At 41.6% G+C, this 19226-nt stretch overlaps 2 protein-coding genes across 2 annotated transcripts in view; one reads left to right on the top strand and one right to left on the bottom strand.

Moving 5' to 3' along the window:
- The window catches only part of cfdp1 (chromatin remodeling protein CFDP1), a 68082-nt gene extending 53421 nt beyond the window's left edge, over positions 1-14661 (bottom strand). The window contains exons 1-5 of the mRNA XM_014149074.3: positions 14256-14661; positions 13907-14039; positions 12320-12563; positions 12011-12141; positions 10705-10830 (exon numbers count right to left, since the gene is read on the bottom strand). Of these exons, the coding sequence (XP_014004549.1) occupies positions 10705-10830; positions 12011-12141; positions 12320-12563; positions 13907-14039; positions 14256-14322 (701 nt within the window). The 5' untranslated portion in view covers positions 14323-14661. The remainder of the gene's footprint in view (positions 1-10704; positions 10831-12010; positions 12142-12319; positions 12564-13906; positions 14040-14255) is intronic.
- Positions 14662-14816: 155 nt separating this feature from the next.
- LOC106573739 (transmembrane protein 170A) lies at positions 14817-18630 on the top strand. Its single transcript, XM_014149075.3, has 3 exons — positions 14817-15134; positions 15893-16063; positions 16307-18630. Exons 1-3 carry the CDS (start codon positions 14993-14995, stop codon positions 16435-16437), a joined length of 444 nt encoding a protein of 147 aa, XP_014004550.1. The 5' UTR covers positions 14817-14992; the 3' UTR covers positions 16438-18630.
- The last annotated feature ends 596 nt before the right edge of the window (positions 18631-19226 follow it).

The raw sequence follows: 19226 nt of genomic DNA, 5'->3' as shown, positions 1-19226 counted from the left end.
ATTCAGCTAGTTTTTTGTTGAACACACTGAAGTCAGAGATTTCCAAGTTCCCAGTTGTTTTGAACGCGGCATCAAACGGCAAACGGAAGGCAGGCTTCATCAGCGCGTCGCACACCACTTTGCAATGAGCTGGAGGCTCATTAAGTACCTGAAAACATGTACTTAATTGTCTGAAACCTGAACGTTTTAATGCATATTATGATGCATGTCTCTTTCCAAATTTTAACTAATATTTTAATCTCGGTCACATGAAACCGCGTGCCCTTTTGACAACGGTGTTTTACCGCTAATTGCATTATGGATGGAAGATTTGCGTGTAGCCGACTGCCTTGCGCGCATTGCTGCGCTTCTAATGTGAAGAAATAATAGTTATCAACATTTTAAGCTAAACATTCTGTTGTATCAGACACATTGCTTTTTAACCTTTTTTTTGTGTAGCCTAGGCTATATGAATTTGGGATCTATCGTCCCACAACTGTTCCAGAGTCTGTTTGGAATAGGCAATTTTTTCTTGACAAGTTGATCAATAGAATAGGTAGCCTAAACTGTTCTACTATAGTAGATTGGCTGAGGAAAGTAAATGTGGACAGTTGTTCTAACATGTTCAAAGTGCACGTCAGAATTCGGTAAGAAGGACTGCACATCAGTGCATCCTCAACTTGCATGTTCTGTTAATATGAATTTAAAAGAAAATGAGAGCTGCACACAAGGAGCTCAGATGCAATAATTGAATAACTAACGTTTATGACAAACACTGCGGGTCACTAGTTTGTATAATTTCAAAGGACACACAGGTGTCTGTAATCATGGCCAGGTGTGGCTTGATTTGGTTGATTAATTTACAGATATAAATACAACATGTAAAAAAGCATCAATGGATAACATACGATCAGAGATACAATTTGGCTACATAGGCCAAACAATTACAATGACTAGCAAAAATCCCAATAATCACAGGAATGGCTTCAGATCAAAGTCTACGTTGAGACCGAAGGGAGCAATGGTCTTTAAATTATAGATCCAGGCAGCCTCTCGGTTTAACAATAAATTGTCAAGGTCACCCCTTGGGACGGTGACGTGTTCAATGCCGAAATAGAGTGGTTTGTTTCCAAAAAGTGGGCCGCAACTGGGTACGTCGAGTTTTTACACCCAACTGTGCTACGAAATTCCTACTTTTAATTCGCGCATCGTTATACGCACATCATTTTTACCACAAGGACAAGTTATTAAATAACTGCCTTAGTGGAGCCAGGGGCGGAGCCAGAGGGGTGTCCAGGGTGGCACTGGACACCCCTGACATCTGATTTGCCACCCCGGCTGCCACCCCAAAATTTCATTCGCTACTGGCACTTTGACACGGTGCATTTTTCAAATGAGGAAGAGAGAATATTAACGTTGGTTGGGAGATACAGAAGAATAAGAACATACAGAATGAGAAGAGAGAATATTTCCACAGCTCCACGGGGTCTTTTCGCAATTCGCGATTGGCAAAAGCATCATATTTGCAGGCTACAGCTGTCAGTTTTCAGCAAGTAAACATTCAGCAATTTAAAATTCATTAACTCAGTTAGATTTTCGTACTTGAACTCAAAAAACGAACAATTGTTATTATCAATCTGTTAACGTTACTCAAAAGATTACCACAATTTACAGATAGCCTGTTTGCTATCGTAAATGTGTAAGACATTATAGCTAGCTAAGTTACTTACTGCAGAGTAGGGCTAGCCATGATCTAACTAGTAACTTAGGCTGGTAGTTGATTTTAAGGTACAGTTATGATAATGTGGATTTGTAATTAAGATTGAGATTAGACTAAAATGTGGGTAATTGGATGCTTAGATGTAACCATGGACTGTCTTATTTTTGCATAGGGTCAATTAAACATGAAAAGAAAGGGAGAGATAACAGACTTCTGTTCCAAAAGGACCCAATGGTAGGCCAGGCCTATACTTTAAACTACACATTTTAGTTAGCAGCTGTTAATATCTAATCTTGTGGATCCCTTAATGATACATTTCCATAGCGATATGACACATTATTTAACGTGTATTTCAGACATTTCAAGATCCAGAGAAGAGGGTCCTGTACAGCCGTGTTTGAAAACATTTCCCAGAACTCAGCATGGTACTAGGAAAAGGGCTGTCAACAGCTCCTGGTATAAGGACAATTCATGGCTTGAATATTCTGTAAGTCAAGATTCGATTTATTGTTTCACCTGTAGGCATTTTTCTCTGCCCAATACACCTGAATCTGCCTTCACATCACAGTCAGGTTTTTGTAACTGAAAAAAGGCGCCGTTTAAAGATTCTGGGTTTAAGCTCCATTCGAAGGCAGAGCATCATATCAATGCTATGTATGCTTGGAATCAGCATAAAAGGGCTATTGACAGCAACTCATTAATGTTAGATGTCATAAATGAGGACCGGAAAAAGAAAGTGGAGGAAAACTGTACTTACATTTAAACAACTGCAGATGTGCTCCTATTAACTGCCACTCAAAATAAAGCACAGAGAGGTCATCGAGAGTCTGATGACTCTCACAACAAGGGTCATTTTTTTACGATCTTAGAAGAAATAGCAAAGCATGACCCTGTCATAGAGAAAAGGATGAATGCATGTGGCAATGCTAAGTAGACAAGCCACCAAATCCAGAACTAAGTTCTTGAGGGCTGAGCTGAGATGATACGAAGTGAAATAATAAGAGAAATAAAATAAAGTGACGTTTTTAGTGTAATTGCAGATGAAACCAAAGATTTAAAGAAAAAAAGAACAAAATGTCTTTAGTTGTGAGGTACTATTACAACGGGGCCATCCACGAAAGCTTTTTACACTTTCAGTCAGCTGAAAGCTTAGATGCAGCAGGTCTCACAAAAATGATAATTGATTGCCTTGAAAAACATGGTCTGGACTACAGAAATAATCTTGTGGGGCAAGGCTATGGCGGTGCTTCCGTCATGAGCGGAAAGCATTCTGGTGTGTCTGCACGGATTAAAAACAGTGCAAGATTTGCATTTTATGTGCACTGTAATGCACATTGTTTGAATTTAGTTCAAGCTTTATAACTTTGTCAAAGGTAGAGACACTGACTATTCATAGTATGTTAGAGAATTCTAGTGAAGAACTCTGGGTTAAGTGAATTATCCATTCTACCTCTAATCAGCAATCATAGGATTCATTCATGCTCCTTAGATGCCAGGTTAGGGTTACACACACATTTCCTGTTATGGTCTACGGACCCCCTGAAGTAGCCTTGGCCACCCCATGTATAAAACTATTGTTCCGCCACTGAGTGGAGCACGTTGCCTAAACAGGTGTGCGTTTCTTTCACCTCCAGATTAACCTGTTAATATAAATGACTATATTCTAAATGTGATTTCTGTCATTCTGAGCTCCGTGGGTGGACGCCCTAAACAGGTTATGCATGAATTAAAATGTTGCCGATCAAAGGTCCGGCTCCACATTTTCCTAATGGAAACCTTAGAACAACAGTATCAAAAGCGTGATTGAGATCCAAAAGAACTCGAATAGAGAAGTCACCAGCATCAGCAGCCAACAAGGTCTTTACTCACTTTCAATAAAGCAGGTACCATACTGTGCAGTGAGCCCTACTGGAATTCTTCAAATAAGTTGTTCATACTCAAACAAGCCACTAATTACTTGAAAACTACTTTTTCTAAGATAGAAAAAGCAAGTTTAGCGATAGGTCTATAATTACACAGTGAGGAGGGGTCTATAGATTGGGCTTTTTAAGGAGGTTGGACCAGAGCCGGTTTAAAATAGGCTGGAAAGGAGCCAGAGGTCAGGGAGCGATTTACAAAAGACAGAATGTTGGGGCCAGCAGTAGGCATAATAACCTCTTATAGTAGTCTAGTAGGGATCACGTCCAAGGGGCAGGAGGAGGTCTTCATGTAAGCTACAGTATCAAAGAGGGACTCACAGGATATTTGCTGAAAGGAGCTAAAGGAAGCAGTAGACAGCCTCAGAGTAGTTGCCTCAAGTGCCTCCTGGCCAGAAAAGCTGGTATGGTGTCGACTACTGTCAATCTGGGATCTAATATTTTCTATAAAGAATCATAAAAACTGGTCGCAGAGACCAAGGGATGTGAGCAGGTCATTCTCGGTTTTAACTGGTGTTCAGCAAATCATGAGTGTGATGACAAAGAACATGATCAGTAGCAGGGGATTTAAAAGCTTCAGTACATTTATTAACAGTTGTGGAGTTAATGATGCCAGAGAGAGTGGGGACAGACGTTTTTAAGAGGAGGAGGAAGAATTTTTAAAACAATACTGAGATGGTTAGAGACACACACACATCAATAGTTTCCAGGTTATCAAACCATAGGACAGCACGAGATCAAGAGGATGGCCTTTGTTGTGCGTAGGTCCCTGTGGCGTGTAGCACAAAGTTAAAGGGTTCTAATAGGTTAAGAAACACCCCAGCTCATTATTTGGGCAACACACATGAATGTTTAGATCTCCAAGAATTATAACCGTCATAATTAGGCGCAACCAAAGATAGCAGGTCAGAGAATTCTGCAATGAACAAACTATTAGGTTTAAGAGGGTGGTACACTAAAATATACAAGGTGGGCTGTTTCTTGTTCAAGTAAAAGATAAGACTCTCAAATGAGGACATTTTGCCACATGACACAGGGCTACATATATACTTGTCTATGAATGATGGCTACTCCCCCATCACAGCCAGGATTTCTGTCGATAAGAAGAGGCTGGAGGGATAGATTCATTTAGACCAGGTATTCCCAAACTGAGATACGCGCATTGCCGTCGGAGGTACGCCAAATACAAATGTGACTCACATTTCTTTCTTTTTTACTATATAAAATAAATAAAAACATCTTCACATTTTCAAACAGTACATTTATATTTTCCCAACGAGGCTATACATTTGGGTGAGTTTTTTTCTCTCACCTAAATAGCCTCGTTTCACTGCCAAAAATAAAATTAAACCATCTAGTGTTCAGTGAAATAACAACACAATGTCAAATGCAAGTTGCCTAATAACTAAATAGCTAACATCCAATCACATTAACCGTTACTCTCTCGCGGGAAACCTTCACTCTTGCGCAGGCATTTAGAAATTAAACATGACAATTCGAAAAATAAGCCACGGGAGTTTTTTGAGCGAGAATAAAGATGACTTTCGAGTAGTAAGACATGTACAAAACCAAAGATACCATTAATAAGAAGGGGCTAGAAGCGTCTTATATGGTGAGCTACCGAGTGGCTAGGACAGGCAAGCCCCATACTATTGTGGAGGACTTAATTCTTCCCGCTGCCGTGGATATGGCTGAGACAATGCTGGGGGAAAGGCCAAAAAAACTATACAGACAATGTCTTCATCAAACAACACTGTTTCACGACGCATCAGTGACATGGCAGGAGATGTTTTGAAACAATTACTGCTTTGCATACAAGCCAGTGAATTCTATGCGTTACAGCTGGATGAGTCAACAGACGTGGCGGGTCTGGCACAGCTCCTGGTATATGTCTGTTACGTTTATGAGGGGGTCAATTAAGGAAGATATCTTCTTCTACAAACCACTGGAAACAAGGACAACAGGAGAGGATATTTTTAAAGTACTGGACAGCTTTGTGACATCAAATGGACTTTGGTGGTCAAGATGTGTTGGTATCTGTACTGATGGCGCAAAAGCCATGACAGGGAGACATAGTGGAGTGGTAACGCGTGTGCAAGCAGTTACTCCCGAAAACCACATGGGTACACCGCAGCATCCACCAAGAGGCTCTTGCTGACAAAGGAATGCCTGACAGCTTGAAAGACATTTTGGACACTACAGTGAAAATGGTTAACTTTGTTAAAGCAAGGCCCCTGAACTCTCGTGTATTTTCTGCACTATGCAATGATATGGGCAGCGACCATGTAATGCTTTTACAACATACAGAAGTGCGCTGGTTATCAAGGGGCAAAGTATTGACACGTTTTTTTTAAATTGAGAGACGAGCTTAAAGTTTTCTTTACTAACCATAATTTTCACTTGTCTAACCGCTTGCATGATGACGGATTTCTCACACGACTGGCCTATCTGGGTGATGTTTTTTCTCGCCTGAATTATCTGAATCTAGGATTACAGGGACTCTCCGCAACTATATTCAATGTGCGGGACAAAATTTAAGCTATGATTAAGAAGTTGGAGCTCTTCTCTGTCTGCATTAACAAGGACAACACACAGGTCTTTCCATATTTGTATGATTTTTTGTGTGCAAATGAACTCAAGCTTACGGACAATGTCAAATGTGATATAGCGAAGCACCTGAGTGAGTTGGGTGCGCAATTACTTTCCCGAAACGGATGACACAAACAACTGGATTCGTTATCCCTTTCATGCCTTGTCTCCAGTCCACTTACCGATATCTGAACAAGAGAGCCTCATCGAAATTGCAACAAGCGGTTCTGTGAAAATTGTATTTAATCAGAAGCCACTGTCAGATGGATTGGGCTGCGCTCAGAGTATCCTGCCTTGGAAAATGGTGCTGTTAAAACACTGATGCCCTTTGCAACCACGTACCTATGTGAGAGTGGATTCTCGGCCCTCACTAGCATGAAAACGAAATACAGGCACAGACTGTGTGTGGAAAATGATTGAAGACTGAGACTCTCTCCAATACAACCCAACATTGCAGAGTTATGTGCATCCTTTCAAGCACACCCTTCTTATTAACCTGTGGTGAGTTATTCACAATTTTCGATGAACAAATAAGGTTTTATATGTAAGACGGTTAAATAAAGAGCAAAATTATTGTTTATTATTTATACCCTGGTCCTATAAGAGCTCTTTGTCACTTCCCACGAGCCGGGTTGTGACAAAAACTCACTCATTCTTATGTTTAATAAATGTATTATATAGTGTGTGTGTGGCAGGCTTACAATGATGGCAAAAAACAACATTTGAGAGTGCGCTGACCCTAGTGCTAGAGGGGGTACGCAGCTGGAAGTTGAATGTTTGAAGGGGTACGGGACTATAAAAAGTTTGAGAACCACTGATTTAGAGAACTAAAATCCTTGGTTTAAGCCAAGTTTCAGTAAGTATGAAAATATCAATGTAAAATCAAATAACAAATAATAAAATCATTGCATATGAATGACATATTTAGAGATCTTACATTCAATCTTGACATGGATTGCTGCCGGATTGACAGAGGTATTCAGTGGTTAGAGGAACATAAATGAGGTTACTTACATTAACCGTACTACGGGGGATAATATGCTTTCCATGTCCTCTGTGTCACGTTGGTCAAAATGATTCGGGACACAGGCGCAGGAATGCGTAATAGTTTTTTTTTATTGTACCCAAATTACGGAGTGCCGTGTAAAGGCATGGGGATGAAGACCAAACAAAAACGTACACAAAATGCAGGGTTGAGACCCAAACAGAAGAGCGAGGAGTACCTTGAATAAATAACACACGCGCACAATGATTAACACACGGAACGAGACCCGTAATCATCTGGGCAATCCACAATGGCACGAAAGCAGAAACACACAGCACAGGTACTCACACGCACATTGTAACAATAATGGACAGCACCATGGTGATGTATACAAATACTAATCAGTGGGAATAGGGGACAGGTGTGCGTGATGAATGTTCTGGAGGGATCCGTGACACTCTGGTGCTAATTATGACAGGGAGGACTGGAGAACTAACAGACCCAGGCTGTCAGTCTCTAAAACAGTTCGCTACGTTGCTGGAAATAATCCTGGAACCCCTGCGGTTAGGGTGAATCCAGTCTCTTTTAAAAGAGTGCTGGCTGCTCCCAAAGCAAGTCAAAATTATCAAAGAAAGTAGCCCAGAAGCTGAATTGGTATAGTCACCCGTTCCCTCATTGAGAACACAACAATAATACATCTGGTGAATGAATCAAGATGGGCTGACATATAGTAGGGAAAGAGAGGGCTGTGTTGAGACAGATGCTGTACTGCTCTCTGGTCCATTCCAAGTCCCAAGCCCAGACTCCCAGACTGACAATCACAGAACCTCTATCTGACCCTGCCAGCAGGAAACAAACTCTCCCAAGATAAGCCCTATCTTCACAAGCAGACCAGACTATATGTGTGTGTGTATACAAGACTACAGTAGGTGCAGTAGAAGATGTTGTGATACAGTAGATTGATGATGTGTGCGCAGTCGCGCACAAATGTGTGTGTGTGTGTGTGTTGTTTGTATGCCCTAATGTGTTCAGATTCAATGTTACCCGGCGTTGAGTGGTGAGGTAACACCACGGAGACAGAGAGCAATCAATCAACCAATCATTAGAATTCCCAACAAGCGGCTCTAAATCTCTGTGGCATGCTAATCGATAGCACTTAGCCTGCACCCCCAGTATTACGCAATGCCACTGTGGTCCACTGCTCTGGCAGACTATTGCCCTGCCACACACACAGGACTACCCACAGAGCATGACAGCAGGTCAATCAAATCTATCAACACAATTGCTCTCAATTAGATCAGGGATTGATGAAAAGTTGGCTGGTGTTTTTAGGTGTGAGTGCACAACTATGACGCCTTATGCAACAACAGAGGGTTTTTATATGGCTCAATACAGTAACCTTGATAGTGGCTCCCTGGAAGAGATCTATACAAGGAGGAATGATAGCAAATTGAGAGTGAGAAAGAGTGTGAGAGAAAAAGACAGATGGAGGGAGACAGGGAGTGAATGGGAAAGCAGACGAGTGGTTTTCTGTAAGGGCAGTCAGCAGGGCCAAATTGGGGTGCAGTGGCTACTAGCTAGGTGCAATAGGAGCTCAGACAGACAGATAGACAGCTGAACAGACACACAGAGCTGAACAGTATGGCACAGAGGCACATGTTCCTTTAAGAGAGGCTGCACTCAATGGAGATCACATGTCTGGGGCCTGTCCTGCTGACTCAGGCCTTCCACTACACTGCTAACCTCAAATCACATAGGAGGGAGGGGGAGAGAGAGAGACAGAGAGAGAGAGGAAGGCTTAACTCAAATCACACAGAACTCAGGAGGCAGAGACAGAGAGTGGGGACTGAGAGGGAGAGAGAGTGCAAGAGAGGATGGGGTGCAGACAGGAAGGTAGAGGGAGAGCCAAAGATGGAGTAAATAATGAAGGGATAAAAGGCGGGAAAATGCAACAACACAGTCCGTACAGTAAACACTTCTCTGCCTCTCGTTTCAGGCGGGAAACTAGTGGTTCTAACATGGGATAGAGAGAACCCCATGGGACCTCTGTAACAACATAGCACCCGCCACCATTATGTAACAAACGTTATCTCAACATCCTGAGAGTGTTACGAGCTGATAAAAAAACAACAAAGTTGGTCCTGTCCCTGCAGCAGGCTGTGATGTGGTTCAAAGGCGAGGTAATTAACTTAATGGGTCTGGTCTACAGGGATGATGAGGGAGAGCTTCTGACTGACTGATGGCTCCTTCCTGTTGTCGTACTGTAGGTAAGCCCTCCCTCTCCCCTCATCTACAACAGGAAATGGCTCTGGACACACTGTACATTCTGTAAGGGAAAGATCACTACCTGTCTGGACACAAGCCACCGCCTCAGAGGAAAGACGTGTTCGGCAATTAAACACCATGGAAACGGAGGGAAGTAATGCCATGCAGGGGAGCGGGATAGAGGAGAGGACAGCAGCTGGAGCTGTCATAGCAAGACAATGATACACACAATTACAGTACACACACACACACGCACACAAATATGTCACATACGGTACACTGAGTGTACAAAACATTAGGAACACCTTCCTAATATTGAGTTGCACCCCGCCCCGTTTGCCAAACACAACAGCCTTAATTGGTCAGGACATGGACTCTACAGGGTGTCTAGAGCGTTCCACAAGGATGCTGGCCCATGTTGACTCCAATGCTTCCTACAGTTGTGTCTAGTTGGTTGGATGTCCTTTAGGTGGTGGACCATTCTTGATACACAGGAAACTGTTGAGCGTGAAACACCCAGCAGTGTTGCAATTCACACTCAAACCGGGGAGCCTGGCACCTACTACCATACCCTGTTCAAAGGCACAAATCTTTTGTATCGCCCATTCACCCTCTGAATGGCACACATACACAATCCATGTCTCAATTGTCTCAAAGCTTAAAAATCTTCCTTTAACCTGTCTCCTCCCCTTCATCTACACTGATTGAAGTGGAGTTAACAAATGACATAAATAAGGGATCATAGTTTTCACCTGGATTCCCCTGGTCAGTCTATGTCATGGAAACAGCAGGTGTTCCTAATGTTTTGTAAACTCAGTGTATATGCACAAACACAACACACACTGATATTAGAGCAGTGGGAAGAGCGAGTCGTAATCCCATTCCCTGGTTTCTCAGTAGCAGAGAGAGTGGATGACAGGATCAAAGGCTTGCTGTAGGAGCTGTCAGAAATCAGTGGAGAGAAACCTGGGAGGATTAGCCTCATGTCCTACACACATGCACAAGCCTTTTACAGCCTATTCAAACATGGCTGTGAAAACACAATTGGCACCACTGCCATTTGCGCACGCACAAATTAGTGATAGGATGTTGAGTGATGGAAAAATGGAAATCTGACTGGGTTCACTACCTATTTAAAAAGGAATGCTGTCCTATACATTTAAGTGATATTTAACCTCTATACTAGTCAGATACTTCGAGAAGGACGGGTGATGTAAGGTAGTGACTGTGGAGGGGGGTGGGGGGTGTACCTGGGTCCAGGGGCGAGGGAGGAGGGCTCTGGTCTGCTGGGTATAGTCCGCACATCTGGTGTCTCCTCCTTGGACTTCAGAAAGCACTTGGCCTCCTTGGAGTCAGCATCTACCTCTTTGGTTACTCTGAAGACAGTAACAGGCAGACACTTAAACCCAGGACTGTATTAGTGGCCTCAGTCTAATGAGCATAAGTAGAGATCAAATTACGTAACACTGGACATTTCTCAAGAGAAGGACACACAAGGACACACACTGATAAACACACAAGAAGCCTTGGGTTGCTTTGGCATTTAAACAAATTGCCAACCTCTCTCTAATTCTCTCTCACACACACACACACATAAAAACATAACCCAGGGAAAAAATATATACTTTTTTTTTTTTTAAACAAAAACCGACATGGTTGATGTTTCATTAACCCCGTAGGTTGGTCACTGTTTACAGCCAATAAAACCTACAAATATGTTTTCTGCTTTTGGTTGAGTCCCTCCATGGTAGTAGGTTTGGCTGGGGTAGGCCGTCATGTAAATACGAATTTGTTCTTAACTGACTTGCCTAGTTAAATAAAATAAAAAAATACAAATTGTACAAGAATCCCCTCCCACACATGTGCACTTACACACACACATGAATCAACACTTTGTAATAATGAGGACAATCCTTTCCCTCCATCTCCTGCCAAGCCAACATCTTTTATGCATTTTTTATGCCTCTGCCTCTCGCTCTTCTGTTTCTTCTCCCTTTCCTCCTTAAACCCTGCAGTCGTTTCTAGCTCTCCCTCTACACAACCAGGCTCTACAGGATCACAGTCTTCTAAATTCCTCAAAAGAAACACTGCACCCCATCAGATATAATAGACAGTCCTCTCTTCTCCAATAGGACATAATGACAGGGATAGGAAGAGACCAGTCCAACATTAAGGTCAACCAGTACATCCTCGGGGAATACATTCTTTAAGAAGATTGCATCCATTAGGGTGATAATGATAATCATATGTTGCAATGATTTCAGGCTTTCATAGAAAATAAGCAATGTCCTTTAATGTGTTTCATATTACATAGATAATACTACTGGTGAGACCCTGACTAATCTAAAACCACTTTCCCAGGACAATTATTTGGCCTGTAAACTAACATGTGTTGTTGTAACTCAGAAATGTAATTGCTCCAGTATGCTGTGGAATGCAGACACTTTCTCAGCATCATTATGTGAAGGGTTCAAATGTAAGGCTGCACTGCCACCTGGTGGTCAAAGAATGTACTGCTACCGGTATGTGCACAGTGCACCAGTGGTCTAAACTTACCGGACCTCTTCCCCAGCAAAGTCAAACACCTTAGTGATGGTGACTTTAGAGGGCTCTTTAGGTTTAAGCTCTAAATGATGACATTCTGATGGGGCCGCAGTGGACTTCTTCGGTCTGTCTGTGGGTGCAGCCTGGTGAAGATTGAAAAACAAAAACAGATGTTAGACATCATAGTGTTCCAAAGAGTAAAAACTTGACTCCAATGCAAACAACGTACACAACCAGCAAGCTGTAACAGGAACCCAGGTTCCAACTATCATATGCCTGGATGTCTCTATGGGCAAAATGTCTGTAGATTTAGTACAATACCTGCTGTTTAGTAGTAGACTGTGGTGATGGAATAGATGGCTTGGATTTGGGACCAACATCACTCAGAAAACTGGCCCACAAATCATCTGCTTTCTTCTTCTTTTTCTCTTCGTCCACCTCCTTCTTGGGCCTGGAATCAGAAAACTCTCCCTCCTCTCCCTCCTCCTCCTGCTGCTGCTGCTGCTCCTCCACACTGCCATCCTGCTCTGTCTCCTCTAACTTCAGTCCTCCTTTCTTTCTTTTCCTATGAGGATCGACAAAGAGAGTGGTAGGAAAATAATGTAAAAAGATGGTCATCAACCGATTCCAGCAGACTAGCATGGAAATTACAATAAAAACTGATCAAAACAAAGCAATCAATGCAGAAATTCACCCACAACACTGGGGCCCCACAAGGGTGTGTGCTCAGCCCCTCCTGTACTCCCTGTTCACCCACGACTGTGTGGCCATGCACGCCTCCAACTCAATCATCAAGTTTGCAGACGACACAACAGAAGTGGGCTTGTGACCAACAACGACGAGACGGCCTACAGGGAGAAGGTGAGGGCACTCGGAGGGTGGTGTCAGGAAAACAACCTCTTACTCAACGTCAACAAAACAAATGAAATAATCGTGGACTTCAGGAAACAGCAGAGGGAGCACCCCCCTATCCAGATCGATGGGACAGCAGTGGAGAAGGTGGAAAGTTTTCAGTTCCTCAGCGTACACATCACAGACAAACTGAAATGGTCCACCCACACAGACAGTGTGGTGAAGGCACAACAGTGCCTCTTCAACCTCAGGAGGCTGAAGAAATTTGGCTTGTCACCCAAAACCCTGACAAACATTTAGAGATGCACAATCGAGAGCATCCTGTCAGGCTGTATCACAGCCTGGTACGGCAACTGCACCGCCCTCAACCGCAAGGCTCTCCAGAGGGTGGTGCGGTCTGCACAACGCATCACCTGGGACAAACTACCTGCCCTCCATGACACCTACAGCACCCGATGTCACAGGAAGGGCTAAAAGATCATCAAGGACATCAACCACCCGAGCCACTGCCTGTTCACACCGCTACCATCCAGAAGGCGAGGTCAGTACAGGTGCATCAAAGCTGGGACCGAGAGACTGAAAAACAGCTTCTATCTGAAGGCCATCAGACTGTTAAATAGCAATCATTAACTCAGAGAGGCTGCTGCCTACATTAAGACCCAATCACTGGCCACTTTAATAAATGGATCACCAGTCACTTTATACAATGCACTCTAAATAATGCCACTTTAACAATGTTTACATGTCTTACATTACATGTATATACCGTATTTTATACCATCTATTGCACCTTGCCTATGCCGCTCAGCCATCGCTCATCCATATACTTACATGTACATATTCTCATTCACCCCTTTAGATTTGTGTGTATTAGGTAGTTGTTGGGGAATTGTTAGATTACTTGTTAGATATTACTGCACTGTCAGAACTAGAAGCACAAGCATTTTGCTACACTCACATTAACATCTGCTAACCATGTGTATGTGACAAATAAAATTTGATTTGACACCATTGGTCTAAAAACGATGCCAAATACAAAAGTGTTGAATCACTCACCTCATGCCAATGTCTTGGCCTTTCTTCTTTTTCTTCTTGGTGACATTATCTGACTGTTGGCTACTATGTTCAACCCCTTCCAGACCATCTTCTTTCACACATTCATTCATGTCATCTTCACTGAGGTTGTCATCTGTCAACCACACAACAATCATGGTAAGACTTGAATTGAATTACAAATACAGGAGCTAGTTATCATCAAGCAATATACATGAAGAATATGACACATACAGTGGAAATATTGCATAACTACTGTATAAGGTTATGATTCTCTGTCATGTGTGTAACGTTAATAGAATATCTGCTCAACTAGCATTGCATGTCTATCTGTTTGTGGAAGTAACCTTACCAGATGGAACATAGTCTTGATCTTCATTTGAAGAATAGCCATCGGAATCATAATCTGAGTAATTCATAATTTCCCCTCCAGAAAGAGCCTACACTTTCTGCCAATAGTAAACACAGCAGTAAATGTATGGATAACTGGCTAGCTAGCAAATTACAAAGCACCGGATATCTGACGAACCCTGTCTGTAGCTATCACGCGGTTACAAAATAACCGATAAAGTTATCAAATGTTTCTAGCTGTATAGTTTATTATAGCTACAATTACAATAACAAACAAATACACAACAAGTATCTACAATATGAAAACGTGTGGCTTTGTTGACTAGCTACAGAAAGGAACGCGGATCTATATATATCATTGTGTAATTCTATGGTAGCTGCTTATCTAACTTCCTGATTTACTACGGCAAGTCCACAGGATCAATCGATCGTTAGGAAAGACGCGTTATCGCTTCTTTATTGTTGGAAAATGAATACCGTATTCATAATCGATTGCATTGTTATATCTTTATATGTTAATACGGTTTGGAAATTGTATTCAACAATTTATCAAAATTGTGAAATCCTTTTTGTGACCCCGCCTCTGATGAGTCTGGTACGGCGTGACGTCAAATCAAGTTGTGTTGACATCAAGCTAACGGCTATATACAGGAGATCAACCATCCCTTGTCGACTTGCTAGGTAGATCCAACATTAATGTTCTGATGGTGTTATTCGTTTATTCGTGGTCTCGCACACATGCTCGTGGTGTTCTGTGCATTAGACATGCAGAACGGATATAACGAGATTGGGTTTGTGCAGCAAATTCTTAGCTTGAATTTGGTCCCTAGGAAAAATGGCACCAATCGAGGCAACGACACATCGCTTAGCGACTTTTCAGGTGAGATTCATTCCACAGCCCCTCTCTGTTCTACGTTAGCCAGTTGAACAACATTATTATAAACTTTGTAACGTACATTTTTCGTTAACTATTATCCAGGTAGCCGATTTAACGTAGCTAGTAATACTACTTAGTGAGCTACCACATTCATATAGACGCTAAACCTAAACTAAGGCGTCGTAACGTTTGGGTCCTTACGTTAGTCCATTATTATTGAGCTACTTAGCTAGCTAGATAGCTACTAGCAAGATAAGTTAACATGGCTACTACTGTAGCTAGCTATTGTGAATACTAAACAAGTAGCTAGCAAGCTAACGTTAGCTGGCTAGCTAATCAAGTGCTAGCTAGCCAGCTGTCAATAACAACAAATATTATTGCACAAAACCGACAAATTTAATGGATTACTTAACGTTTCGGGTAATTTAGAGTAGCCATCAGTTGTATTTTTTGAGAGAAAGCATTGTGCTTTTTATTTTTTTAAATATATATATATATATATATATATATGTGTGTGTGTGTGTGTGTGTGTGTGTGTGTGTGTGTGTGTGTGTGTGTGTGTGTGTGTGAGAGAGATTTTATATATGTGTAATCGTTAGCAGCTTGGATTATTTTGCAGGGTGATGAGGCGGTCAGTTTTACATAATGGGCACTGGGTAGGGTAGTATTTAATTCAGAAGACATGTCAGGCATGTGTAAAGTCTGTAAACTCTGCTAAACATAGCAAGACTATATGATACTGCTTACTTCCTTTGTCTCAGAAATGTGGTATGGAGTCTTCCTGTGGGCTGCTGTCTCTTCACTGGTGTTCCACCTACCTGCTGCTCTCCTGGCCCTTGCCACCTTGCGACAACACAAAATAGCCCGCTTCATGCCCATTGCCATCATACTGATGAGTATCGTGGGCCCTGTGTGTGGTGGTGTCCTTACCAGTGAGTTACTCACCTCATTTTCTATTGTAAAGTGGTTGTTCCACTGGATATCATAAGGTGAATGCACCAATTTGTAAGTCGCTCTGGATAAGAGCGTCTGCTAAATGACTTAAATGTTAAATGTAATTTTCTGATAAGCCATCAACATAATCCATTATTGTACATGTAGACATAAACCACTCATTGAGTCGGTGTGAAAATTATTTTATACTTTTCAAAAACCAAAAATGTCTTTGCATGTAGGTGCCGCCATTGCTGGGGTGTACAAAGCAGCAGGGAAGAGGATGATCTCCTTGGAGGCCTTGGTGTTTGGAGTGGGCCAGTCCTTCTGTGTCCTCATTATCTCCTTCTTAAGAGTCCTAGCTACACTCTAGCACTGGGACACAGGAACTCAAGGAGGGAGAGGGGGAGAGAACATGCAATCAGCAGGACAGCATATGCAAGACAGCTGTTCCTTCAGAGGCCTTATTTTCTATATCTGTTACCGGATGACTTTGTTTGATACATGATTATTTGCCAAAGTGGTATATTTCAGGGCTGGCCAGGGGCTCTCTGTTTTTCAATGTGTGTTATTTTTCATTCAGATTGTAGTGTGTTGCTGTTGCACTATACTTAGAACAAGCCTTCTCATTTTGTGTGTTATAGATGTATCATACACAGCTGAGAATGAAACATTCCAGCATGCAGGAAATTTGTGCTCTACAATTTGGACGAGTACACTCCATTTACTGTCTCAATAGTTCCACAACCTGGTAAAGACTACAAGTCTGATGTGCATGCCTTCAGACAAACACTAAAGGAGAGCATTCTATGCTCTGTTCCACCACAGATCAATCAGCTTAAATACAATGTCTTGACTGAGGTGTGGTGATATTTACAATGAGGCACATTGCTCGACGATATTGAAATCTAAATATCTAAGTCAGACATAGCTACAACTTTAAGCTTTGTGTTATTTACACGTGTATATTTCTCTTTCTCTCTCTCTTCATATTCCAACTTGGGGTATGTCTAATTATAATTTAAAAATATATATATTTAAGTCCATTCCAGCTTCTTCTATAAGCAGAGGCAATAGAGAGAAGTGGAGGCAATGAAGAGAAGGAAAGTTGTAAGTTCCCAATCTCTTTGCATATTGCTGAGCAAACCATAGGGAATAGTGTTGACTAATCTCATATTTTATTTTCCTTTAAATATTATTTTTTCAATATTGTTAGGGTATTTTTTTAGATAGTTGATCCGTGGGTTATATCAGTGTATATACAAAATACTTTTTCTGAGTGAAATCTTTACACAAAACAGTTGCAGACTGTTCTAAGTTCTCTGGTGGCGTCAGTGTGCTTGTATAATTTAATCTCTTTTGAGAACCTTTGCAGCATTGCTCAGTTTTTGTTAATGTTCTATTGGCCTTAATAATGTTAAAGCTGTACAGTATGTAGGAATAGTGTAATATATTGTTACTTTGGCATTGATTATGCTAAAGTAATAAGAGGCAACCTCACTCTAAACCATGAATGTGAATCAGATTTCCTTAAGATTCCTTGGAATTTCTTACATCTTTTTTACCAAAGAGAACCTAAAACAAATGTACACCTGATTTTAGTTTTAACTGATAGCCCCCTTGTCCCAAAATCCTACTTTAATAAAGGGCTCTATTCAATCTGTATCGCTGAAGCATTACAGATTTCGGGGTGTAAAGGTCATTTCCGATTGAGCCGACATATGCAGCATTTACTGTGAATGCAGTCTCTGCTAATGCTGAAACGCTGCCTTTAAATTTGATTCGCGCTGTAACGCTGAACTTCTGTGATACGGATTGAATAGAGCCCTAAAGGTTCCGGCATTGTGTCCAGACTTATAAATCATGAGCCGTGTGTAAGAACAAGGTAAAAGTCCAACTCAGCGAGAGAAAAAAGTCCCAATCCACCATAGAAAAGCACAGCTTTGCAGATGTCTCTATTCTAAGCCAAGAGTAGCAGACTAGTGAAATCAAGCATTACAGTCCAACAAAAAGCTTTTGTTTTGTTATTCAGCATGGCTACATGCATATTGTCCAAAACTATCAGCAGTGTAGTGGTCATTAGTGCAGTAACAAAACCACATCCTTTTCAAAACACTAGTGTGATGGACTGGTTATAGGAACAAATGAGGATGGTTGACCATCACACTATTTGGTAGTGGTTCATTATTGTAATGTACACAGATTTGTGGTGATTAAAGATTCTTAGCAGCAGGCTAGAGCTGTTCTTCTGTCTGGCAGTGATATCATGAGGGGTGGCATGTTGAAAGCCATGCTCTGCTTATCTGGGCCTTGAACACCTCAATTCCACAGAATGTTTATTTTTCTAAAGTTCTTTAACTTTCCTTATTGTAGCATGACTGCACACTACTGTTTGTTATAAAGCTTGTCGGTTTGTCTTGCTTTAAATAAATGAATGCTCTTTATTGCCCATGTGATTTTAATCCATGGATTGATTTTGGTTTTACAAGACAAGGTTGATTTTATTACATTAAATTAAAGTGCCAATTGTTAATATTTTCATGTAATAAAATATTTCACGTTATAATTATTTGAGTGGTGTATTGATTTCAACTCATTTTGACTACCGCATTACACCTTGGTAGTGTGTATAGACCTCCCCACAGATGGATTATTTATCTCCTGCTCCATCTCTCTGCCTCTCCATACACACACACACAGATGGATTATTTATCTCCTGCTCCATCTCTCTGCCTCTCCATACACACACACAGATGGCACTCCTGTGCTTTTACTACCTCCACCAGCCAAGTCCCAGTAGCAGCACGGCTCGGTGGCGGCCGGATGGAGTAATGTGGTGTTACTAGGGAGAAACTACACACAGATCACTCTATCGAGGCTGTACTCCATGTATTCCTGGCAGGCACCATGAGACAGCCTGGTGCTTTATATGATCATCATGAAACATCCACATCACTGAGAAGTGAGCTAATATTGGTCTTCCTGGCTATTTCATGTTTTCCATGCACATCACAGGCGAAACACTGTATTTGAATAATGATTAAATCAAGGTTTTGTCAATACTTTTTGTGTAGTATTTTGTAGCTTCGTACATCAAGTGAGGGTTGTTAATTTAAAAAAGTCATGTTGCTCTAGTTCCCCCTACCAACAGTCATGTTGCTC

Source organism: Salmo salar, chromosome 16, assembly GCF_965601325.2.
Source record: "Salmo salar chromosome 16, fSalSal1, whole genome shotgun sequence".
Classification (NCBI taxonomy): Eukaryota; Metazoa; Chordata; class Actinopteri; order Salmoniformes; family Salmonidae; genus Salmo; species Salmo salar.
The sequence above is the reverse complement of the archived record's forward strand: the minus strand, read 5'-3'. Positions and strand labels throughout refer to the sequence as shown.